The sequence below is a fragment of the Corapipo altera genome, unplaced genomic scaffold, assembly GCF_003945725.1.
Source record: "Corapipo altera isolate COAL_440 unplaced genomic scaffold, ASM394572v1 2b, whole genome shotgun sequence".
Classification (NCBI taxonomy): domain Eukaryota; kingdom Metazoa; phylum Chordata; class Aves; order Passeriformes; family Pipridae; genus Corapipo; species Corapipo altera.
In genome coordinates, this window is record NW_020884874.1 from 12,451,595 (window position 1) to 12,478,115 (window position 26,521).

Sequence of the window (26,521 nt, forward strand, 5' to 3'; positions counted from 1 at the left end):
AGTCATGTTATCGTATTGAAAGCTTTAAGTCACACAACATAAACTTCCACTAGCTCAGAAATGCATCAGCATGAGGTCAATCGAGATGGTGAAAGCCAGGTAAATATGCTAAGTTGCTTATAAACAATAGCTTTTATCCTGGGCATATTCCTATATATTTGGGGATCCAAACATATGTTGGCACACAGTGCATCATTTTAGCATAAGAAAGAGACTCAGAGGATTCCCCTACTTTATAGGGAAAGCCTTTCAGGAAAAAGTGCAAAATAACAGTTCCAAACACAGCATCAGCTAAAGGTTTATGTTAGGTTTAAGAACTAGCCTTTACACCTAGATGTAAACCTACGCACCTACACTTCACACCTGTGTTTTATCTGGGTGCAACAACTGACAACCATATGTCCAATAGAGCTGCATACATGGGGCAAATTAAATTTCAAGGGCCTGGAAAAAAAAACAACTAATACTCAGTATCCAGTCCTGGAAGCTGAAAGTGAACAATTCCTGAAATGTGCTACAGCGCACAGAAGCTACAGGGTAGCATTATCAATTTTTTCTCCCATGAAATGGAAAATATAGTCAATGTGGGATTTTCTTAGAAAAAGTTGTTACGATGAAGAAGAGTCTCTGCTTTCATCTGATACATTCTGATCAAGGCCTTCTTCTCTCTCATTCTCTTAGTCACTCCAGGGGGCCATTCTCAGAGACAAATAGTAAAAAGCTTTTAGTTACCAAACTAAAATTTCTTCATCGAAGTCAGTTGTGTAAACTTGCATGGGACTGAGCATTTTGTGAGACTGCAAAATCAGGTCAGGAAGTGGTATGGTGCTGGTACAAATTCTCTTGACTGTAATCCACAGACTTTGAGGATCTATGTTAGCTCAGATCAGTCCAAACCTTGGCATTCTCTTGCATGCAAGTCTCACACTCAAATGATTGTACCAGATGTGGATCTGACTGCAAATGTAGCTCCATTCATAGATCTAATTCATATTTCAATAAACAAGTATCATTTATAGGTCCCCAAGCCCCTTTTTCCAATTCATTACCAAGCTTTACCTATCCACACTTCTTTGGGGAAGAGTAGATGATTAGTCCCTGGAGAAAATCTTGTGGAGGCAAGAGAGAGAATTTCTCACCCTGCCAAAAAAAAATCCCAATCCCACTTTCTTAATGCTTTTTCACCCCAAGGTTTCTGTGCCAGCCCTACTTGCACTTGCAGTGTAAACCTACCACAGATTCCTAAACACTTCTCAGCTGAAGTACATTGGCCTTTGAACTCTTTTCCTGTCAGTGATGGTTTGTTTTGTCAAATGACAATGAGCAAGCCAAAGTGCCGAGGAGACAATTACTATGGCTAGTGTCCTGATGCAGGTTCAAAACCTCAAGGAGGGAAACAGGAATGTCAAGAATCCCAGCATGCCATTAATGACCTAGGAAAGCAGCAAAAAGCTATTTATGCTACTGACAGAAGGTGCATGCAGGTGCTGAGTGTTCACCAAATGAGATAAAAGATGGTACAAGAGCCTAAGCTCATCAGCTCCTTGGCTTTCCCACTATTAGGCATTGATCCTACAAGTTACAACAGGCAGACCAATATTTAAGCCCTACGCTATGCTAAGTTCAAGATCTGCTACCTTAAAAATTACTTCAAGCAAAGTTTTCTTAACATTTGGTCACTTGTTTTAAGGCAACTTATGAGCCTTTGCTTAAGCTTGAATGCCAGATTAGTACAGGGATATAGCTGCCTCCTATGCTTTTTTATTTGCAGGAAAGCTGTCAGAAACTTTTTGAGGAAACCTTTTTCAGCAGAAGATCTCAAAAATAAAATGGCTTTGGGCTCTCATTTGTTCTGTGACTTCCAGTTTTCCCTCTGTTCTTAAAATTCTAATCTCTTCAGTTTTCCTGTTCTTCCAACTGCTAAAGCTTGGGGGGTTTTGGTTTTATTTGGCTTGGTTTGGTTTGGTGTTTTGGTTGTTTTGGTTAGATTTGGATTTTATTAATTCCTACTATGGTGTTTCAGCTATATCTACATAATGATAAATAATCATCTTTTTTGGAATTCAGAGCATGGTAATTGACTGTGAAATCTATCAGAGAAATACTGGTTTTCCAATCACAGAATTATTCTCAAGCCTTTTCCTCAGCCCCAGGAGTAAGAATTGTTCAGTAGCCTCTCCTTCTATTTGTAGGACCAGCTGTCACACACATTGTTGGGACAGAGTGGGTAATAAAGAAATTGAGAAATGGAATCAGACAATATTGAGTGATTGTTGAGTTCACATTCAGCTTCCTCCTTTACACACTTCTCATCAGTATGGATTTGATCCACTAGATGTATTTATTTTATTCTTTTAATTGCAAGAATTTTGCAATTAAACCTGAATTTTGTGCTCAAGAGACAAATAGAAATTCAAGGCTTTATTTATCCAGCAGAATTGCAGACTTCCCTTTTCCTGTACTGCTTCGGCTTTTCTTATTGGTTTTTGCAAGAGTTCTATCTATAAAGAGAGCACAGGTTATTTTTCACATATGTTCTAATATTAGCCTAATTCCTGCATCTACCACTGAGAAAGCCAGTTATATTTACTGTCACTAGACCAGTAAATTCTTTTTTGAAGCCATCTTAACTTTTAACCAATACCATCAGGTACTCCCAGCCTGTTCTCACATTACTACCAGATTCATGCCCAAGACTGACTTTATATTGTCCCTGAAATTCTATTTAAAAGACCAATATTCACCATTCAACTTCAACACTTATATTCTTGTTCACAGGCTGCACTGCTGGATGAATTAACAGGAGGTTGGCAGCTACCAGTGCTGGCTGTTTTATTGGAAAAAAAAAGGAACGATGTTGAGCTCTGCATGGGTATGAATGGCAACAAGTCTCTTGCTTCTTATAAATATTATCAACAACATTTAAACAAAATTAACTTACAAGTCATCAGGACAATTGTTTGGAGATTCCAGCCTTCCTCCTGATCGTACATGGTGTAAAACTTCTGTATTGGACAAACCCGGATATGGCCGTTGACCCAAAGTTAATGTTTCCCACACTAGTATTCCAAAAGCCCTAAAAAGCACCACCAAGAAATAAAAAAAAAAAAAAAATTAAAAAAAAAAAAAAAAAAAAAAGAAAAATTAATAGCCATAGTCATCATGAATAATCTCCTTATTAACAGCTAAAATATGCCTAACCTAAGAATAAGACTCAGAAAAATTAAGTTAGAAGCCTTAATTCATTGTTGTCCCTAAGCCAGTCTCTGGAATAGCTAAAATAGATGTGTAGAACCGACGCACTTTCCCAGATTCAATGAGATGCCGCTCAGAAGACATTGAGTACCCACATCTTTCCTGGGTAACACTGCCTGATTGAGCATGTCCTCACTTAAACAAGTGTTTAGAAATCTCTAAACATGTTTTAAATGGAGAGAGACAAGTTCTCCTAAGCCCCACTCATGGAGTAATCAGCACCTCATTTAGTTTGGCACAGAGCACTAAACGACTTGCTTAGATACGTGCAAGAGTGGCAGTCAAATGGATTGCTGCAGGGGCTGAGGACTTGGACAAGACTGGTGGGTACAACCCACCCGAATACCTATGGCCACGAAATCTAAACTTGTGTGAATCAGGTTTTGTGGATCTGGTTTTATTTGGTTTTTTTTTTAATGTCTAACAGTGGGTCTCTGCTTCTTCACTATACATGCAAAGTTACTGAAATATACACTTTAGGTAAACCTCCACGGCAAAGTGCTTTGACCTTCCCCTGATTACACTGAGAAAGTTGATCTTCAAAATAAAGAAGTCACTTGAAGAGGGTAAAATGGTAAGGGTATTTGGCAGTAGTAATGAAGTGCCAATAAACCTAATGGAAAACAAAATGGAATAGCATAAAGGCAGTCGATTCACTGTCCAATCAAGTAAAAACCACATTGTGGGCCTAGTACAAAATTGTTTAAGTGACATAAGCGACATTAATGACTTTGAATCCAGAATCCAAAGTTAGAGCTGAAAGCATAAAGAAATATACCCATAATATATATCATACATTTGTGGTGCCAAACTTTTCGTTAGCCCGTTAAAATATCACCTAGGAGGAAATCTGTCTTAGCCTAACAATTATTAGAGATGGAAATATACAACCTTGTAATTCCTCCTACGAACTATTATTTTCTTGTTGTGGGATTTAATATTATTCCCACAGTTGTGTAGCTGCTGTAACTCACCAGACATCAGAATGATTTGTAAAGACACCATCAATAAGGCTTTCAGGAGCCATCCATCTGACAGGGAGTAGGCCTTCTCCTCTTTTCCTATAATAATCATTTTTGTAGACATCTCTGGCAAGCCCAAAATCACCAATCTTTACTATCCGGGAGGAGCTCTCATATTCCTTCTCAGACACAAGGCAGTTGCGAGCAGCCAGGTCCCTGATTTGTAAGGCAGAAAAAAAGAGGATGGAATTTGCATTGCAGAATAATTCAGGTCTGTAAGTCACGTGGTTCAACCCTCTCTTCAGAGCCGTGCCAACCTCAAGGTTGGATCATGGGACTTCAGACCTCACTTAGTTTAGTTTGGCATATCTTCAAGACTGGAGATGATGCAACCCCTCTGGACAATCTGTTTCAGTGGTTGATCTTGCATTGTGAACAACATTATCTAATATTCTTCATTGTAAGTTTTACCTGTTGCTTCTCGTCTTTTCCCTGTACTTCTCTGAGAAAAGTCTGTGTCCTCTAAAGCTACCCATTAGACAGATGAGGACAGTAAATTGGATCTCTCCACTTGCCCTTCTCTTTGTTGTACAGGGTATGATTCTTGCCAAGGGTTCAGTAAGCCCTGGATTCAGATCTTAGAGTAGCCCAGCATTTTGAGAGAGAACTGCAGATGATATTTAGCGGTAAAGTGTAACATTAGATTTTACTCCAGTGCTCTCCCCTTTCCGGTTACACTGTAACACCTTTCTAGGCATTTTTTCCCAGGTAAGATAATCAGTCCTGATTCTGTGGGTAAACCTGTGAAGACTAACGTAAGTTCTGTACCTGTGTATAAAATGCATTTTCTCTAAATAGACACAGCCTTTACAAACATCCAAACATATATCCAAGAGGTCAGTCACTGTCAGTAAAGGGTTCTGGAGCTACAAGAAAGAAAGACAGAGGTTAATCATGCATTTCAGCTTTACCAACTCAGAATGACAACCTCCCTATGCAAAGATGGTATTGTTTCCTCATTTGAAATGTACAGGATTTTTCCAAAAGAGTAGAAGCAGAGGTGTAAAATCTCTATATGTCAATAGAGTGAATATTAATTAGGAGAAGGGTAAACTACCAAATCACTACACTATAAGGAAGGTGAATGCATCCTGTTCTTTGATTTGGGACTAAAAATATCCTAAGACCTTCAGAGCTGTGGAAGAAATGGGATCCTGAAAATTTCCTCCCACTATCAGATCAGGTTTTCTTGTTGCTGTATTAATTAGTGTGGTGTGTTTCTAGTAGAGTACATATATATAGATTTCAGTACAGTTCAATACTGACTGTGGATTTGATCTGATCATGTAAATGAACTGTACAATTGGTATCATGATATAAAATTTCATTGTTGAGTCATTTTGACCTACAGTCCTAGCATCCACATTCTTAATCTGCATGCTAACTATGAAAAAATTTACTGAAAGTTGTTCATTCTTTATTCTTTTCTCTTTCCTTCTAAAGAATTTGAGGATATGGGGACAGCATCTTCTTATATGTCTGGACTATGCCTCACACCTTAATGATACTGTTATTATTTAAAGACAAAAAACCCCTATGATGCCTAGTAGACCACATACATGACCACCATTATTTATGATCACTTTCCAAAGGACTGGTTATGATTTTGACAGAGAGAAATTCAGCAGACATCTCATGACTGAAACCATGATTTTGGTCAGTAATCTAATGACATTCACTCTTCTTCACGGCACCACTGAATGCAAGGTTGGCACTCAACACTGAAGTCTCAGGGTGTTAAGGAAAAACCAAGTCAGACTTTGCAGGTACAGAAACAGCTGAACGTCAGAATGGACTTTGAGAAAGGGCAGTTCCTTACCCTACCTTTTGTTTTCTGGCTCCTCGTAAATAGTTAAGTAGATCCCCTCCTTCCATCAGCTCCAGTATAAGATACTGAGGTTCATTTAACAGGCACACACCGAGTAACTTCAGAATGTGGGGATGATCAAATTTACTAAAGAGAAGGAAACAACTGTAAGAGTACAGATGAGAAATCCAGCTGGTTGATAGCTAACAAAATGTATATAGTTGTAAGCAATGAATGAGCAGTTTGGCCTTTACAATCCTGCCTCTACGAACAACATGATTCAGTAACTCACAGTGCCTGGATTTGCTCGGTCATGGAGAGAATTCAGGGACATCCCTTCAAAACACAGGCTTACACTGTCTTTGACAGGCACTCTAATACATGTACCTATATTAAAAAACACACTTCATTCTATTTCCAGGAAACAAAGAAAGGTAGCCAAATGGCATTTTCTTCTGGGAATAATGTGATTTGCCACCTGTACCTTGAAAGTATCTATACTATTTTAATAATTTACTTTTACTACTATATTCATAGTAGAACTGATGATTCAGAAAAATGCACAGAGAAAGATTAAGGTACAAGGTGCAATATATAATTTTCACAATTCAGAGGGGAACTGTTTTTCACAGTACATTTTCAAGAGAAACAAAATACACATGACAAATACTTGTGGGTATACGAGTAATTGTCTGTGTGTGTCTAAAAAGACAAAGATTACCACAAAGGAATTGGCACTCTCAGACCTAGCACTTTTTAAAGAATGAAGAATATTTTTGCTTCTGTCAGTGCCTGTGTTTTTACAATCACATCTCTTGTTTTAGAAAATGGTTTTGCTTCTCACCACTGCGTGAAAGCACTTGCACCAGCAGTCAGAGAAACTTGACTCTACTGGGAGAAATGATGGTGCCCAAAATGCTGTCAAATGCACAAGTGTAAACAAATAAAGCAGAGGGACATTTTCCTTCTAACCTCTTTTAATTCATGTAGTCTCAGGTGTGGGCAAAACTTCAGCAAAAAGTGTGATTTAGAATTTGACAGTTGCCCCTGGCCCCTAGCACATACCTCTCAATCAGACAAATTCTGACACTTTCAGGAACGAAAAGAGGGGAAGGAGCACCTGGCATTTTCCTTACAACCAATACAGACCTTTCTCCACTGAGTTGTCATTCCTCACTTCCCAAGTGATGGGATACAGACAAGGATTTCCTACATATATTGGTACACAAATGACTCACGAATTACCAATAACAAATGACTGTTTGTAATAGAGGCAATTCAATTTCCCCACTGCTGCATAGCAATAATAGAAGTACTAAATAGTCCTATATTCAGCTTAACTGGGCCAGTATGCATAGCATTACAATCCAAATTTTAATGAACATCCAAAAAGGCAAGCAAAATAAAAGTTGCTCTTTTAAATCTTACATCAAGGTTTGTAAACAATCAGATCTACTTATTTTTCCCTTCTATGCTTGATTTCATTTGTGAGACCTTACAGATGAACATAAAGAAAAATCATTGTTCTCCATGTGTGGACTAAGTTATTTTTCATATTAAAAAAATAATAAAAAAATATATTTTTTATTGTTATTGACTACTAGAAATATATAATACTTAAACTTTTCTATTCTTTTAATTTCTCTGACTCATTTTATTGGTGTACATATTAGTGTTTACATTTAAATGCAATAATTTTCAATTATATATTCTTCCAGGATTTCTGGGTTTGGGTTATTATGTGCAACAAGAAAGTAGAATTGGGGAAGTTTCGGAGACTTCAACTATGGGTCCATATAATTTCCATACTACACAGAAAAGAGACCTTAACTGGGTTTATGACTGCTAGATAGACTGAAGAGAGATTATAAGACATTTACACACAACTGCTACTGTTTATAATTAATTTTTGCTTTAATGACATGGTTACATTTTGGTTTTCACAAGCCTTTTACCCCATTCAGGTACAGTATGTGGAAAAAGTTAGGGAAAAAATGCAAGATTTTTTTTAAATATGTAGCCGAAAATAGAATGATGTGAAAACCAATTTCAAATTTAAAACCACAATATTTTCTGTGCATGATATAAAATCCTTCATTTTTTTAAAAATGCTTCTAATTCTGCGTTCATGAAATAAAAGTCAAAGTGCAGAGGTGTATCTGAAAATTAAACTACACTCTTAGTCCAATGTTACCAGCTGAAAACTTCAGTTGTACTTCTGCTTGTTTCTGCTGAGACTCTGGAAAAACAGATTTTCAGCTGAAACACAAACCTTTCTATGTGACCTTCTTGCATTGGTGACAGATGCATTAAGTCTACCTCAATAGAAAAGGTATGTGGCAGCCTCTAGTGGTAAATATGAACATTTTTTAGAAACAATTTCCACAGTAAGTTAAAACTGGACGGCATCAGCTGGTTCTGATCTGTTTTGGTAAAACGGGATTAGCCAAATGTTGTTTGATTGCCTTTAGCAACTGACTTAGTCTTAGATGAGCAAGAATACCAAAATACACCAGTCCAAACCCAAATAAATTCATGTTATGAGCATACTGAACTTGCAATATATATTTTAAATTTTGCTAATCTGTTTTATAGCTTTAATTTCGTAAGATTCATCAGTAGTGATTTACTTTGTTAGCAGAAACAGGAGAACACCCTAAAAATACCACAATACTCTGTTTAGAGGAAAGTGCTGCTTTCATTCCTCTGGAAGGCCACCATCTTCACATGATGCCGGCTTTGAAGGGTGCCCATTGGCAGAGCTGTCCCTACCTCATTAAGTGTGCCTCCTTCAAGAATTCACTCTTCTCGTGGTCTGTCGCACCCTTCTTCAAAGTCTACTCAAGAGAAAGCAAAAGTGTAGTTACACTTTGGTCATCACCATCATCATCACATAGCACTTATGTAAAGCAATCATACATAGACATGGCCTTAAATATACATTATTTTCCAGAAATCATTACAAGGAGATAGGCACAGCTTTAAGTGACTTGCAAGAAATTCTGCAAGGAAGTACCCAGACTTGTCAACACTCATGTCTCAGGTAAAACCTCTAAGACAAACCTATCTGCCCATCCCATTCCATTGCCAGAGAAACACACAGATAAAATTACCTTGACTGCTACTTTGAATTCTCCATTTCCACCTGCCAGGATATCTACTGCAGTCCCTTCATACACTTCTCCAAATGCTCCACTTCCTAACAATTTGTGCAAGTTCAGTTTGTCCCGAGGGAAAGTTGGCAATGATTCAATCTCTGCCTGAGAAGGAAGAGTACTACAAAACAGCAATACTAATCACTTGTTCATACCTAAAAATGTTTGAAATTTTATTAAAATTCTTCTTCAAATTAAGGCGTTACTATTTCTATCATCAAATACATTTAAGGGAAGCTTAGTTGAGGCCAGGATGTTTTGGAAGCTATTGAAAAACACCAGAACTTCTTCCTTCCTTATGCACTTGCTTTTCTTGCCAGGGTGAGTATGAAGGGTGGGCTAGGGGCAATCCAGGCCAGGCTCCATGCCAGGGAGAACACGTCAGGGCGCCCTTCAGAGCAGACCTGCCCTGCACAGATGCAGCCCTTAACTCTACCTTGAGGTGTCAGGAATGAGTACCCTGATGAAAACTGGTCCAGGGAAGCGCTCTTACATGTTTTTGTCCTGAAAATACATCTGCCCTGAGGACATACCATATAGCATAACAGGCATTGGCTATTCCCACTGTCTCAGACATCCCTCTGAGTTGAGCTAGTTCCTTATCTTCCTTGATAAACACTATCCGTCCAGGCAAGGCTTGTTTTCTAGATTTCCATCTTTGGTGCCATACTGGAACAGAAAAGTAGATGATCAGGTGTTTTGCTCTGAGAGCATCCCAGTGTGCAAACAGGCTGAAAGGCTACAGGCTTTTTGTTATTCAGTTCAACATGGCCCCCAAGTATCTCATGGATGTAAGTCATTTTCAACCAGTCATCCAGCCAACTTTTTCCCACAAAACACATACCCAGCTCATTGTACTGAGAAACCAGTCAAGCATCTGGTTTTGTATGTGGCAGGATACAAGCCTGAAGGGCAGCTGATGCATCCCAGGGAAAGGAAGAAGAGTGAGAGGACAGGACCATCAGATGTGGACATGTACCTCTCAGGGTAATCATTGCATCCTTTCTTTGGGAACAAATCTTAAGAGAAACATAATGGGACTCTTACATGAATAAATGCAGTTCCAGACTTGAGAATTGTAAGGTATAAGTTTTTATAAGGATACATATGAACATCAGAGCTTCCTCAGCATTCCTGTGCTCTCCCTGCAGGTAATCAACAGCAAGAAATGCCTGAGGATGGAGTGAATTTGCATCCTATTCTTGATACTGAAAATATAAACAGTTATCTTTAGGGCCTCAAAGAATGAGAATATGCAAATTCCTTCCAGCTCCCATCCTAGGAATAGCTCAGCATTTCCTTAAACCTGGAGGACAGTCATCTCGCAACACCTGGACTGCCTTTTACTGAAGCCTGGCAAAACAAGCATATGCAAAAAATTTAGCCACATACCAAAAACGAATAGCAAGACCACAGCCAAACTCAGCACAATTCCAGTCACAGAAGCAATGGCAGTGATGGTACCTGTGGTGCCCGTGCCTTCTGTTAAATAGAAGAGGAAAATTGGTTAATGACTGTGTATACAAACAGTACCAATCCTATGGAGCTGACCGGAGAGAACCCTTGAGCAACCTGCTTTGTAAATGTCTTCCTCTGCACAAAGCTCTCTTGTAGACTGTATGTGGATGTCTGCATTTGGTCAGACTAATCCTTCTCCCCCAGACCTGGGCCATTTCTGTGGTGGTGACCTACAGTGTATGCAGAAAGAGAAAATACTGCACTGTTTAACCACTCAAGGTGGGATTTCCAAAAGCACCCACAGAGTGTAGGTCTAACATTCTGGCCAAAGGAAAGAAGTAATCCTCACATCTTTGCCCAGTGTGGGAGCTTGCCTTTTTTCAAGAATCATATCATAAAGCAGTGGCAGGGCCACAGAAACAAACTGGTATCAATGAGCAGAAGTACATTTCAGGCCCACTGTTCTGTGCAAAAGAGCCTGCATGAGCACTAGCAGCTGGGGTCTGTCATATAAATGTCACCATTTATTACTTACAAGACACATTACTTTACCGTTGCAGCAACATCATTATTAAAATAGCAAGTCTCTGTTCATAAATTGGTGTGATTACTTAGAATTAAAAAAAATAAATAAATTAAAAGAGTACTGAAGTATGAGACATACCTTTACCCAGAACTATTTTCTTGCTTGTGTCACTGTATTCACCAACTCCCAGTGCATTTGCAGCTGCTGCTCTGAACTGGAAAGTTCCTTCTAAGTTCTTGGCCTTCCATGTGCAAATACTGCCACAGGAGCCATTGTAAACCACCTCCCACAAGGACTTCCTTTTGCTAGTGTTGCCAGACTGCTTCCTGAAACATGCACAGCACAACAACACAGATAAGTCATTAATGCCACGAGGGCAGTTTACTGCTCCCCCCCCCCCCGTTCTTCGCTTCAGTTCCATGGTTTTCACAACATCCCTCTGCCTGCATGAAAGCTCAATCTGGTTGTGGGATTCTGGCTACAGAGCAAAAAATTGTGTCATACCATTTCAGCAATGCTAAGAATCACGTCTTTATCGTCACACTGGAAATTAAATACTAGAACATATTAGACATAAAAAGCTACAGCACACTTTCACTTGTTTCAGTGTATGCCTCACAGCCACAATTTCAAAATTTTCTTATTTAGCTTTCAGAAAAAAGTAACCATTTTTTTCTTATCCTATTAGAGCTTTTTGATTGCCCAGGCCCAGAGTAATTCAGTGGCTCAGGTTTCACAAGCTAAACAGGAAGTAAGTAATTGGCAGCGAAGACACAATTCTTTAGTTAGCCACCTTCCCACTGGACTGAGATTGACTGCTCACAATAAATTCAGAGCTGATTATTCACAAAGCAGAAGAAGACCATGTATTAAAACTTGAAAGGCCATATCTGAAACATCATTTCATGTCATGCAAGACCATGATATATCATGTGAAATGACCTTCATGAGCCTATCAATCATTCTCCCAACACACCTTAATGCAGAAAAAAGTTCAAATGTTTCTAAACCAAAAAGACATGGGAAAACTATATTTTCATGTCCTTGGTGCACAAATATCCCTACTAGAGCTGTATGATAAAAAGTGATTGTTTCAAAGGGCTATGAAAATATTTTCTAGAATGCTGTGCAAGTGACCTAACATTTTTCTACCTAATGTAAAAGGGCCACGAGGCTCAAAGTGAAATTCAGTCAAAAACATCAGCATGTGCACATTCAGACTGAAGGAGAAAAGGTTATTTAATTAAAAGACCACCTCAGCGATGCTTCATGACTCCAGAGACGAGTAAGAAGCTGGAGTCTGGAGAACACAGCAGCTAATGCACGGCCCTGACACAGGCCAAGAGACTGACTTTTCTTTACCCATCGACAGCAAGTCAGATACAGACTGGCTGCTGGTATATCAAAATTATTGTTGACTCATAGCATGTGGGTCAGTGCTCCCGTATGCTCACAGAGCTGTACGGAGGAAGCTTACAGCACCAGGAAAATATGTCTGGGTGAAAACTTATATAGGTAAGGTGTGCCCAGCTCTAGAGTGCTGTCAGTCCTTAGCTTTCATAAGCAGAGAGTTAACTGAGAAGAAAGAAATAATAGCTGAATTTAGCAAACTACTTCCTTCCATCAGTAATGATTTCAAACAATGACATGGCTCACATCTCAGAAGATGGACTCTTCTCATTTTTAAATAATGGTTAATTAAGCTTTGCTCTGACTGCTTTAAACAGATCTCTCCAGAGTCACGGTCAAAAAATTAGAAGTTTCAGAGTCACTGCCCACAGCAATATACTCTAACATGCCCACCCAGCCCTTCCAATGTCAATGCAGGAATTAGCATGAACTGGCACTCTAGTGTGACATGTATAGTCCAGGCAGTCTGTATTTGATGACAGAGCATTTTAAAAATTATATAGTTATCAGAGACTGAAACAGTTAATGACTTACTTATTATAAGATCACCAAAAGACTTTTGCAATCTGCGAAGAAACAATTGTTCACCCAGCAAAGCCTACCCCTCCCTGAACATGCCTACTGTGAAAGGACCTTCAAATCAGATAAGTGGGTGCTGTTGTCCAACTATCCCAGGTGCAAGCATACCTGAAGCTACAAACTGGATTTCCACATAAGGAAAGAGACTAAGAAGAGACAAATTCTGCAAGGGGGGATAAATTCTTCTTATCATACCGTCATCCTCCCTTACATGATGACTCTGCCGTGAAAACCCCTCTGGAGGAACATTGAAAACATGTGACATGTCCTGTGACATGATCTGCGGTAAAACTCCCTGCCTCGGGGAGGTACAGAGTGTTCCCACCTGAGCTGGAAGTGTACATTTACTCATGAAATATTGGAGTTCTGGGGGGGGCTTCCCCCAGCCCCAACAGACCAAGACCACCACATCAACCAACTGACATGGAAGCTGTAGCTACCAAGTTTCATCGCTGGATCCAGTGGGCTGTGATTATATATATATTTCCAACTTTATCCTTTCTTCCCCTTTCTCTCCCTTATGCATTTCTTTAAGTGTTATCTTTATGCTTTAATATTGCTATATTGCTATAGATGCTTTAATACTTCTATATTGCTGTAGATGATAACACCCAAAATGGCAACATACCTGTTTACCTTTGAAACAAAATTGTTCCAAAATAAACTCTACATACGTATGTTTGCAAACACTGATTATTCAATGTCATTTCACTCTAATACACCTCAAGGGATTTACTAATAAGAACTTGGGTTACCCTCCCCTATTGAGACAAGTTGTAACAATAGTCATCCCATGTTAGTGGGAATACTCTACTTCTGGCAACACTATAAGACCTTTTCATGAGTCCTCTGAACACTAAGATATTTATACATATATCTTAGCCAAAAATACATACTACATACTTGAAATTTGTGATTTTAAATTATCTCTGAATCTTCTAATTCAGTGACAAAGATCCAAATATATTACCATATTTCAAAGTTGGTCTGAAAATATTGCTAGTGTATATTTTCTTCTAAGTTTTCCAGGAATTTCTGGAAATTATGGCTACTTGGTTTATCTAAGAAAGGGATCCCAGTGAGAAGGGTCTTCTGCATCATAGATACTTCACTCTTCCCATCACAGCCAACCTGGAAATCCCTGCACACTGGATTTTTTCTGGGCTGCTACCATGGGAAGGGTACCTGCATGCATAGCTTACCTGCTTTCTAAGATGTAGTAGGTCAGGTTGCTTCCATTATCATCAGCCTTTTCCCACTGTATAGAGTTTTTAGTGTCTTCTGCTCTTTTTGGTACTCCTGGCTTACTAGGAACACCAGCTTAAGCCAAACAGGGAAAGAAACAGCACCTTTAGAATGGGTTTGTAGCAAGACAAAGGCTAACGGGCACAGAAAAAAATTAGATGTGTACATGGGTGTTTAGACGTACAAAAGGATGGAGGATCTACAGCAATAATCCACATCTGGAATGTATCTTTGACCTTCTCTTTGCAATGGACAAATTTCAAAATTTTTATTCACATGTAGCCTTTCACCGGTATAGGTATTTCATTTTAGTTTCCATCACTCTTTTCCTCTACTCCACTTGGAAATATACCTCATTTCTTTCCCCCTATTACTTTCAAAGGTATGATATTGTGTTATTCTTTTTCAAACATGCAGAACTATTGCCTCTTAGTATAAGAATATTGCCTGCTAAATTTTAGAAAATATTATGTTTAATATTCGCATCCTGAAAATAGTCTTAAAATCTTGTTATCCTACACTGAGTGCTTACCTGTAGTTTTAAAGCTTGTTGAAGAGGAAGTGCTTTTCAGTCCTGTAACATAAACTACTGTTACTCTTACAAAGTAGTTGGTTGAAGGAAGAGTTCCTGTCAGGTTGCATGTGTAAACAAGATCTGCTGTGCACGTAGTGCTTGCAGGAGAAAACCAGTCACTATTTGTTGGCCACTAGGAAAAAAAATCATCATAGTTAACTTTATTGCTCTTCTGAAGCATGTCAGAGTTCTATTCCTGGGTAGAATAACTACTTTTCCACCTCTTAATATTACAGTGGGGATATGACACGTGCTGTTTCAATCATGGGACTTTGTCCTCTTAGAGACCAAGGTCACAAACCCTAATTTTTTTCTTTGTTTTTGGAAGACCTACAAGTCTTGCTGGTAATAAAGATCAATAGATTAAGTGACCGCTTTACACAGCCAAGAGGATCCTTCTTCTTGTATTTCTGGATCACCATGATGTGCCCATGAGTTCAGCTTGCCATGACACAATTGAAAGGAGGTTGTTTAGAGGAATTGTACTATGACATTTGTTTTAGGGCAGGGAAATCTTTGGTGTAAGTCTAATGAATCTGATTTTATATAGTAAAGAATCTATGTGATTCAGCTTAGAACATTACTTTTTCAGTGTTCATTGGTTCAATCACTAAAATCTGAAGTTTTCATCTATGTTGCTGTCACTTTAGCGCTTACTTCTCCAGTTTGCACTTCTGGATCTGTCTTTGTCTCTAGCATTTTCTCCTAGCCCCTATCACAGGAAAATAAAATTCAGATACTAGGTTGTAGCTAATATTTATTGCTGAAAACCCTTTTCTTCTTTTTCTTGTGCAGAGCAAACATAGGATTTATAGCTGCAAGCAAGGTTGGGGCAGGGCAGTGAGGAAACAGGGAGAGGACTCTGCTGAAACTGGAGACCCAGGAGTAATTCTGATGGGGTCATCCAGGATGTCCTTTGGCACTGTGGAGTACTAAATGCTCCAGCTGCATTCCTCCTTGTTCCTGGTAAATGCTGACTCCATCCTGCCCCTTCTGAGACACTAAGACTGACATCATCATGCCCAAATTATTCACTGAGACTCTTCATGTACATCCTGCCACCCACCCTGTCCTGCTCACCAGGAGAGAGTAGCTTAAATTCACTCTAATATGAAGAAAAACCGTAACTGGTATTTTTACCTTACACAGATCAAACCAGAAGCTGGATTCTTTGATGTGCAGAGGAGCTCTCCATTCTAGCTGGAAACTTGTATTTCTGGGAACTATGTTGACAGGTGCAGGTGGAGCCTCAAAAGTTTTTGCGATGACAGGGACACTTTCTGAAAACCAGTTCTCTTCAGGATGAAAAGCAAGAACCTAGTAAGGTAATGAACGAACTATACAATACCAGACCACTTGGAAAGGTAGCTTTGCTTTAGCAACTCGAAATGTTTAGAAGACTAGCTGTTTTCAAACAAGACAGTGTTCAGGCAATACAGATGCAGGTGTAGAAAGATTTTAAGCCTCATAGCTGCAGTGTTACACATCTTCAGGCTTTAAGTCCATGGCCTGGAGAGCATGGAGTACCCTTCCCTTCCTCAGAGATTCTTATTATTTTCTCATCTCACCTTTCTAACTAAGACTTTTCTCTTTCTAGACCTTTCTTAAATGTCACATGGTCTTACACAGACACACAGATGTCACATCACGTTAGGCAGGGCTTTAGAACCACAAAAACACAAAGTGAGGAGGTGCCTTAGGATGTTGCCTTTCACTAAGCCACAGTCCTATGTTTGGGTACACATACTTGCATAAACTCATACAGGTATTTAGGTAGGTGCGTGTATACATACATACATACATACATACATATATATATATGTATATATATGTATATACACATATGTATACACACACATATATATATTCCTCATTGTAATATCCAAGTCATTAACAAAAGCACAAAATCAAATTAAGACCAGAACAAATCCCCTCCTGTCATCATCTGAATGTTCTCCCAACTGTGAAAACCACACTGTGACTATTTGTGATGTACCCAGAGCACATTCTGCAGACAACATGTTTACTTGTTTGCTTTTGAAAATGTCACTCTGCTGACAGCCCTGCTGTCAAGACACATAATTTTTTTTTTTCTTTTAAGTCTTCATCTGTAAAGGGAGAAGCAGTACATTTTGTTATGAATCCACATTGGACACTTTTATTTGTCTGCTTTACAGAAGAGCAGTCAAAATATTTGCAGTTCAGTGAACAAACCAATAAAACTACTTGCAACTATACCTTGAATGAATTGCTTATTCCAGGTTGGAGTCCACTGACAGACCAGGCAAGCATCCCATTTGAAAATTCACTTTTTCGCAAGGGTGTCACTGGAACAGGAGGTAACGAATTGACAGCAATTTGATAGCGGATGGATTCAAGAGGCCCATTTGGCTTCAGAGGTTCACTCCAAGATATATTAATGGTGGTGTCAGACAAAACTAATGTTTTAATTGTATCAACTGCCTCTGGTACTAAAATAGAAAGAGAAATGAGTCTTCTTTTAGGTACAGATCTCACGAGAGGTTTTTTTTGTCTGTTTTATTTTTAAAGAAGTCAAGAAATGTCACCAGGGAAGGAGAATAAGGTTAGATGTGTATGAATATGATTAATTTACAGGACTGATGCTTTACACACATAAAACTCGTATTCTTGTATAGTCAGTCAGCTGCAGACAAGTTTGAAATATTTTAAGGGATTTTTTAGTATCTTCCAGGCTATCCTACAATGAAAGCAGACAAAAAAATACCAAAAAATCTGGTGTCCCGTACCACTGTATTTATAGTCATATCACTGAATGCCTGCTCTCTCTTGGTTTCCTAATCAGGGTCTCAGATGTGAGTTTAATATGATTCTTACTTGGACACACAAAAAAAAATACCTGTGCAGTATTCCAATTGGAAAGTCTGTTCTTGAACAGAAACTTCTGATGGAAGAAAACCCAAAACTAAGCATTGTTTGCCATCGTTTGCAATTTTACTCAGAAAAACATGATCTGGCTGAGCTGTGTAAGGAAGAAACTGGGTCGCTGGTCTGATGTTCATACCAGCTGGTTACTCACTAATTGTTCTGGAGAAAACAACCTTTCCTTTGAAGCTTTAAGGTCACAGACTTTGAAATAGTATATGGCATACTCCACCTCTGCATTGAAAAGCTCATTTGCTATTGAACTGTCCAGATAGGTAAAAAGTTCACTTATTTTCCCAACATATCAGAATTATGAGTCTCTATGCTATCATTTATGTCCTAGTAGCAAGACTGTAGATTATTTAATGAAATATGCAGAAACTAGACAAATAAAGAAGACAAACTTCTCATTTTTCTAGCTTAGACATATGTGGAGTAAGAGTGACACTCTGTGGCAAGAGCAATGCATTGTTTTTTCTAAGTTGTCTTCCTCTTTTTTCATTCCCTCTATCTTGCTATTTGATGGAAAGCACAGATTAATCCGAGCTTCTTTTACTTCATTACAGAATTGAGAGAAAGGCAGAAGGAATTCACACAGCTTCAGAGGTGTAAAATAGTGTACACACTTCAAGAGGCTCTAGCAGCATCTGATTACAATTTAAACTAGCAGTTACATTCATGAAATTGAGAACATAATCGTCAGGACACATATACCTTCTATTTACAGCTGGTTGGAAATTTTTCAACAAATTGTGAAAAGCGTTCTGAATGTTGATACGAATACATATTAAAAATGCTCAGGGTTTGTGGGCTGGGATATTGGGGGAAGGGGAAGGGTTGCTTGATTGTTTGGTTTGGTTTGGCTTTTGTCTAGGACTTTATTTTGTTCCGGATGTTGTGTTTTGCCACAGCTAGAGAGGCCTATTCTGAGTTTCATGTTTCATTTTAACTTGAGACTGAAAAATTCCATTTCAGTGGAGCAATTCAGTCTCCCATTTCATTGCTACCCTCATGTTTCACCCCTGAAAGGGCGCACATTGCTGCAGGATGGATTGGTTTACCATACAAAGAAGTAACGGTGTGAATTCTTGCCGCATCCCAATAGTATTCAATGTTATTCAGTCAATATGTCACACTAATTTTATACTATATATATGGATTCCCATGCAAAGAATTGAAATCTATTTTTTTTAACCCATAGATTCCTTAGAATACAGAAAATATAGAATCATAGGGTCATCAAGGTTGGAAGAGACCTTTAAGGTCATCCAGTCCAACCATCCACCCAGCACTGTATCCCTTAAACCACTAAGCCAAACCACCTAGCATCAGATTCAGGCGCTTTTTAAATACCTCCAGGGATGATGACTCCACCATCTCCCTGGGCAACCTCATCCAATGCCTGACCACCCTAACAGTGAAAAAAATTTTTCTAATGTCTAATCTGAATCTCCTCTGTCTCAGCTTAAGGCCATTTCCTCTAGTCTTGTCACTGAATATATGGTAGAAGACACTGGCTCATAATATTCAGAGATCCACACAGGATGAGAGCCTATTTGCTTGATGCTGCAGATGCTAAGGGATCTGACTATTGAGAAGAAAAAAAAATAGCATAGTTGCAAGAGAACTTCCAAAGTATAATATGTCTGGATTCCAAAAGAAGAGTGACAATATGTCTGCACCTCTTGTTCCACTTTCATTTGAAAGATGAAAAGAGGTTCCTCTTAAACAGAGGGGGGAAATGTGACTGCTCCCAGGACAAAAACCAGAGAATGATCTGTGCATGAGAGAAGCCACTGGCAGTTCACAGGTGATGCTCTCCTGTGGACAATGGTGGCAGAAAGAGAGGTGACTTATTCTATAAATGAACCTTTAAAGAAATCACAGAGTACATCCCCAAGGGAAGAAGAAAAGGAAACAGGACCCCTGGTATGTACTTGTTGCCAGGTATTTTGAACAAAGTGTTTCCTTGGACATAGTTGATCACTAGGGGAGAGAGACATCGTGGCAAGCAAGAAAAACATAGCAGTGGCTGTCCTTATTTCAATTCTACTTACTTTAGCACCTTCTGAAGCAGCCAAAAGCCAAGGAGAGGTAAAAAAAGAGGGAGGGAAACCTTAGAAATCCTGCTGTGGCACCCTAACTGCATGTCACAATATCTGAATAGCTGACCAGCCTGCACAGCTGCATGTAACTATAGCCATCCCTGCTGTACCTGGGCCAAGTGAGCCAATGCCCAGGGACTAGGTGGACTGTGACTCTCAGTTTTACTCCTTTCTCAAAGAAAAACTGCTCCAATTCTTCAGGACAAGATCCAGGCAGGAAAACTAGTGAAGATGAGGTCCATAGCATTCCCATATCCCTGTGAATTGAACAGCAAGCATCGTTAGGTACAATCTCCACAGTATTTCCTGCAGAGCACAGACTTGCTGCCACGTAGCCTTAGATATAATTCTGCCTTGCTGACTTAGGTATTATCAGAGGTACCTGATGCAAGTGATGACTTTATGTGGATCAAGCTGACACTGGCTGATGACACCCGCGTCAATAAATGGGCGACAGCTTCAGAGCAAATCTGATGCAACAGAAGAGCAAGAACTATGAATACTACAGGGAATAGCTACCTCTTATAATAGTTTTCCGTGTTTTCAGAGAGTTCAGCAGGTGCACTCCAATTATGAGAAAATTATCTGAAGAGAAGCATAAAGGCAACTCCTCTGGAAGACAGGTACATGCATGAGTACACACACATGCGAAACAAGAAAAAGTACTGAGCAAGGTACTTCTATTGGGTTGGGTTACAGTGTAGGACAGTATGTGCAAAAGTATTACATGTATCTTTGGATAACACTTTTCTTTCTGGAAGACAATAAGGGCTTCAGGGAATTTACCCAGTAGCTGCCCCACAGCTGCAAACAAGTGCAGTGAAGCAGAGAGTGAGCTGAAGTATCTTTCTGCCCTCACTTAGGTGTTTCCAAGCACAGGAGGCATCTAGCTCAGACTAGTAGTATTCTCAAAGAATAAGGACATCTTGGACTTGAGCTGTATGTGAATCTCAATTCCTCTTCTAGCAATTGATGAAAGTTTCCAGGTCATGTTGGTTTCAAGGACAAATGGGATATATGGGTCTGCACTAAAGCAGCAGAGAGTTGATTTTCCTCACTATTATACGCCCCAAGTTTCATCATATATGACAAGCTGAACTCCCCCGAGCTTCTTCTGTGTTCAACAGAGCCAATGCTACATGGCTCCAAGATGGACCCAAGGCCAAGACCGCCTTGAAGAAAGCCATTACCATTAGCAGTGGTGGTAGCACCTGTAGAATATTTAAGAAAAGAAAAAAGAAAAATATCAACTGCAGTTGGAGAGAGGAGTGAGAATATGTGAGAGGAACAACTCTGCAGACACTCAGGTCAGTGAAGAAGGAAGGACAGGAGATGCTTCAGGCATCAGGGCAGAGATTCTCCTGCAGTCCATGGTGAAGAACATAGAACAGCAGGCCGTGCCTCTGCAGCCCAGGGAGGTCCATGGTGGAGCACCTGCAGCCCATAGAGAACCCCCCACAAAAAGAGGTGGACGCCTGAAGGAGGCTCTGACCCCATGGGAAGCCTGTGCTGGAGAGGATCCTGACAGGACCTGTGGAGAGAGGAGCCCACGCTGTAGAGGGCTTGCTGGCAGGACTTGTGACTTTTGTCCACGGGGGACCCGCGTTGGAGCAGCCTGTTCCTGAAGGACTGCAGCCCGTAGAAGGGACTCATGCTGGAGCAGTTTGTGAAGAACTGGAGCCTGTAGGAAGGACTCATGTTGAAGTTCATGGAGGACTGTCTCCCATGCTGGAGCAGGGAAAGGATGTGAAGAGACAACATGTGATGAATTATGACTACAACCCTCCCTCCACACCTCCCCTGCACCACTGCACAAGAGGAGGTAGAGAAAACTAGAAGTAAAGCCCCAGAAAAAGGGAGGGCCGGCATTAAGGTGTTTTAAGGTTTTGTTTTATTTCTCATGATCCTACTCTGATTTTATCGGTAATAAATTAAATTAATTTCCCCAAATTGAGCCTGTTTTGCCCATGATAATAACTGGTGACTGATCTCAACCCCATAAGCCTCCTACCTGTCCACCTGAGGAAGGGAGTGATAGATCAGATTTGGTGGGCATTTGGCATCCAGTCAGGGTCAACCCAACACACTTAGCATCTTATCTTGGCCTCTTGCCTTCACTAAAACCTCTCTCACCTATGCACTCACATATAGATTTCTTAGTTTCCCTCTGCCATAATTAGATAAGTTTACCAATGTGTTTATTTATTTTTAGGTAACCTCTAACCAGTCCACTCTTAAATGACACAGTGAACATTCATGTGCAAAGCACTAGTCCTAGCTTTTTCTTCCTATTTGGAAAGGACTGAAAGGGTGCACCAAAACTCTTGAAGCCAACTGAAAACAGGCTGTTGTCATTCAGGCCAAAAGTAAAAACAAAGCATTGTCTTTTCAGCCTGGTTCACAACAAAACAAATCTGCATGACCTTCAGAAACAGTAATTATGAGAATGATATCAAGCCAAGGAGAAAAAATCTTAATGCTGAATGAACATGTAATACACATATTTAAACATACATAACCACATATACATTCAAATACAACCTATTAAAAGATGTAGTCCAAGGCAGAAACTGCAACTGTTTACCCAATTTTAACCATAGTTTATCTTTCCTCAGGAAACCAATGAGCCAAAACATTAAAGAATACATATGTGTCTTATGAATCTTACAAATTCATCAAGTCTGGTTGCCAAAGCCTTGTAAAGATCCACACAGGTTAAATTTTAAGCAGACAATTTGTCTGCTTCCTGATTTACAAACCAAACTTACATATAACTTTTTTTAACTGAGATGAGAATTCTGTTCAAAATCAGAATAAAATATGAAACAAACCTCCACATAGAGTTGTACCAACTGTATGTTTTCCCATAGGCTGCACTTCCTCTTCTGAATAGTAGTTTTTCACTGCTACTTGTATGGCATAACTTGAAAATGGCTGTAGGTTGTCTAGGACAGCAATAGGATCCTGAAATTCCTGTAATTAGAAATCAGATAATAAACATACATTCTCAGAAAAGAGAGTCATATGTCAACCCAAACATCTGTCAGTGAAGTGCATGTTAAAAAAAATAATACAGTAGTTCTTTTGTATTGTACTACACTTTGGTGTTTAAAAAAAGAATGTTAAAATCATAGTTTTGCTAATAGGTCACTACAGAAAAGAAAGCACATACCCAAAAAGAAGCCAAAGTGTAGTACCACACTATTCAATGGCAATTCCAGAAAAGGCAAAGTTAAAAAAAATGTAAGAAGAAAAAATTATGACTAGAAGTACAACTACCACAAAGAACATAAAGGCAAGCTATTTGGTTGCTGGATGGCTTCAAGAGTTATTTCAACAGATTAATATCAACCACAACCACTCATTTTACAAGTAGAAACTGAAGACCTATTTCAGCAGGATTTTAGCAAAAGCATGTTGAAAAGTAGAGGAGTGCTTGCACAAAGGAAAGCTAAGAAATCTACCACTTACCAAATACCAGACAGAAAGGTGAATTACTGTTGGGACAGAGAAACGGAAAAACTCACTGATAGAAAGTTACAGAATGGTTTATAAAATTACTACAAGTGATATCATATTCCCTCTTTACATGTGATATCACATGAATTTCTGTTCTGAAATAACCATACCAATGTTTTCTGCTGTAGAGCAGACAAACAGTATCTTGGGTTCCTGCAGTTGTCCATCATTTCTCTGAAAAATACCAGGTATGTCGGCGTAGGCCGTGTTATGCCAGGGCATAGCTGCTGTGGTGTGACAGATGGTAACCTTAATGTAAAACTGGTGTTGGTCGTAGCAAGGATAGTAGGTTTCTCGGTGTCTGGCAATACCATCAGGCATCTTTTATCTAGGAAAGAAATAAAATTTAAAAAAAAAATTTAATTATGGCTGGATCAATCCAAAATTGCATGGGATCTTACCACTGTTCTTGGAAGAAAGCATAACTACAAAGTATTCTCTCTGCTTTTACAAACTGAAACAGAAGAAAAACCCACCTGAATGTGCTTTATTTGATGACTTTCATGGACACAAAAATAATGGTCACCAAAGGAAGTCTCATTTATGCTTGATAAGATACAGTTTTAATAAAGAATTTATGTTCTTCTTTAAGCAGAAAATGGAAATGCAATTTGTAGTTACTGTGTTATCAAGGGCAGTAAACATTGATAAGCCCAAACTTGCTTGTCACAGGAAATAGAGAATATTTCCTGTGACAAGGAATAGAGAGTACCTTTCTCTAGCAATTAAATGGTTTCGGTTTGTATTTTTTTTCCAAGCATCTTTCCACGTGCAAAGCAACAACAGGAAAGGAGAGACAAATTTTGGAACTAGAAAAGGAGTCTGTAAGGAGAAAGCAATATGAAACTACACTCTGACAGTTAACAAAAAGTCATTAAAAAAATCCCTCATCACTTGATATACTTTTAAAAACAAAATAAAGATATACTGAATGGATTTTCTGCTAAGAAGGAAAAGACTAATGCTTGTACATAGGGAAGAAGGTACAAGGACCAATGCTTGCCCTTAGGCCAGAATAACTGACCTCATAGTCAAGATCTTTTCTTCCTAAATGAGCAACCCTGATATTCCTATCAAAGTCAGGTTCATGCATAGAAGGGAAAGAAATTTAAAAAGTCTTATTTAACAGAAGAAAATGTAAGGTTAAATCTTTGTCAATTTTATATCTACCTAGAGTAGTAAAACTCCCATGGGAAAAGTCCCAAATGGAATAAAGAATTGAGTCACTTTCGGTGTTAAAGTTTCTGTCAGGCAGTTCCATAGAAATATGTTTACCCTGACAAGAAAATCCTTCACTACATATTCAGTCCCCTTCCTTCTAACTCTGAAGAGAAATCATTCTCTCAGAGAATCGGTGACAAGACAATAATTTTCACCGAGTACTTCTGATGTGTCAAATGATCAACTGACATCACATCTCTGGATGGCAATTAAATAGGTTAGAATGAAAGGAAACTCTGGCAGTACTCCTTGCTCATATCACTAAAGCAATAAAAAGCATGTCAGTCAACCCAGATGGTCTTTACAAACACCAGTTTTCCACATATACACCATTTCCTTTCAGTACTGAGAACTTTCTTTTTCTTATTTTAGCATGTTCACTTACTTTTATTTTAAACTTGTGTGAATAATTCTCTTTATTGCCCTCCTCCCCAGATGCCAAGGTTGTATATTTCTCCAAATATATTTGCAGCAATGTAAATAAGAAGAACTCTGTAGGAATCTCTGGGTATAAATAATCCATTTGGACTGAGATTTGGTTCTTCCATTTCTAAGCCAGTTAAGCCTGGGGCTCTTGCGGGAAACCCTATCCCCTGGGGACAGGGAATGGCACATTCTGTATCAGGGCCAGACCAGGCTCCTGCACCTATGCCAAACCCACACAGGTCTCATGAAAACAAACATGCCCAAAGTGCTGGTAAGAATAGCCTGGGCATTGGTAAGAGCAGCTGCAGGCAGGAGTAACGCTACTGGCTACCCAAAAGAATGTGACGTTTTATTCCAATGAATTCTATCTTGTTAAAACATTCTCTCATGTACTTGTCAGGTTTTTTATACAGAAACGGAATTAAAGAATTATTTTGAATATATTCTAACCCTCTGCATTTACAAAGATAATACCTATAGGTACCATGAACCCTAATTTTCTATTAAAACCAATTTTTTTATTTCTTTCGTTATCATTCTACAATAGTTTGTTTAAAATACTAGGCATTCTATCTGAAGCTTGGGGTCTACTATAATGTAACCTATAATTTCTCCCAGGTACTTTTTTACAAGGGGACCCCTGGTGGTCTAGCAGTTAGGATGCAGCACTCTCACCACTGCAGCCCAGGTTCAATTCCCAGTCAGGGAAACTCCCCCCAGCAGATGGAGCTCATCAGCCCTGTAAGGCCATCCATCTAAGAGAAGGTCACTCTAAACAAACCTATGTCCTGAGGACCTCACTGCCACTGTCCAAGCTCACTCAGCCACAACAGACAAACCTTAGGATTAAAGGGTGGGCTCAGCTCAGCACACACTGTGTCTCACCTAAAAAATCCACTGCACAGGCTCAAAGGATAAAAGACCTTTCCCAAATCTTCATTCATAAAGACTGGTCATACATACTTCTTTATAAACAATTTTAATAATCAGAGTCTTACCTCTTTGTCTTTGGAAGGGCAGACCTTTTTATTTCAGTTTCATATACTTGTGAACAAAACCAGAAATAAGTGTCACAACAGGGGTCATTATCAAACTCTTGCTACAACACTCTGTGGAACACATTTGCTCTTTTTCTGTGCTTTAATGTGCACCACATTTTCTAAATCTCCAAGTCTGACACAACTTTGAAAATAGGCATGGTTTGGTGTTTATAAACATGGGCAATGCTCATTACCATGACTTTTCATGCGATCTAACATAAAGCCAGTCCTTATATTCATCCTTTTAAAAAATATGCAAATTGTTTCCCTGTAGA

The 26,521-nt window shown here is 39.1% G+C and overlaps 1 protein-coding gene across 1 annotated transcript in view; it reads right to left on the minus strand.

The window, feature by feature from the left end:
- Nucleotides 1–26,521, minus strand: part of ROS1 (ROS proto-oncogene 1, receptor tyrosine kinase) — a 73,463-nt gene that overhangs the window by 13,553 nt on the left and 33,389 nt on the right. The window contains exons 28-42 of the mRNA XM_027634159.1: nucleotides 23,670–23,887; nucleotides 22,872–23,013; nucleotides 17,270–17,502; nucleotides 16,172–16,348; nucleotides 14,990–15,164; nucleotides 14,415–14,532; nucleotides 11,362–11,549; nucleotides 10,632–10,721; nucleotides 9,773–9,908; nucleotides 9,198–9,360; nucleotides 8,857–8,921; nucleotides 6,102–6,231; nucleotides 5,046–5,143; nucleotides 4,230–4,433; nucleotides 2,942–3,076 (exon numbers count right to left, since the gene is read on the minus strand). Of these exons, the coding sequence (XP_027489960.1) occupies nucleotides 2,942–3,076; nucleotides 4,230–4,433; nucleotides 5,046–5,143; nucleotides 6,102–6,231; nucleotides 8,857–8,921; nucleotides 9,198–9,360; nucleotides 9,773–9,908; nucleotides 10,632–10,721; nucleotides 11,362–11,549; nucleotides 14,415–14,532; nucleotides 14,990–15,164; nucleotides 16,172–16,348; nucleotides 17,270–17,502; nucleotides 22,872–23,013; nucleotides 23,670–23,887 (2,272 nt within the window). The remainder of the gene's footprint in view (nucleotides 1–2,941; nucleotides 3,077–4,229; nucleotides 4,434–5,045; nucleotides 5,144–6,101; nucleotides 6,232–8,856; nucleotides 8,922–9,197; nucleotides 9,361–9,772; nucleotides 9,909–10,631; nucleotides 10,722–11,361; nucleotides 11,550–14,414; nucleotides 14,533–14,989; nucleotides 15,165–16,171; nucleotides 16,349–17,269; nucleotides 17,503–22,871; nucleotides 23,014–23,669; nucleotides 23,888–26,521) is intronic.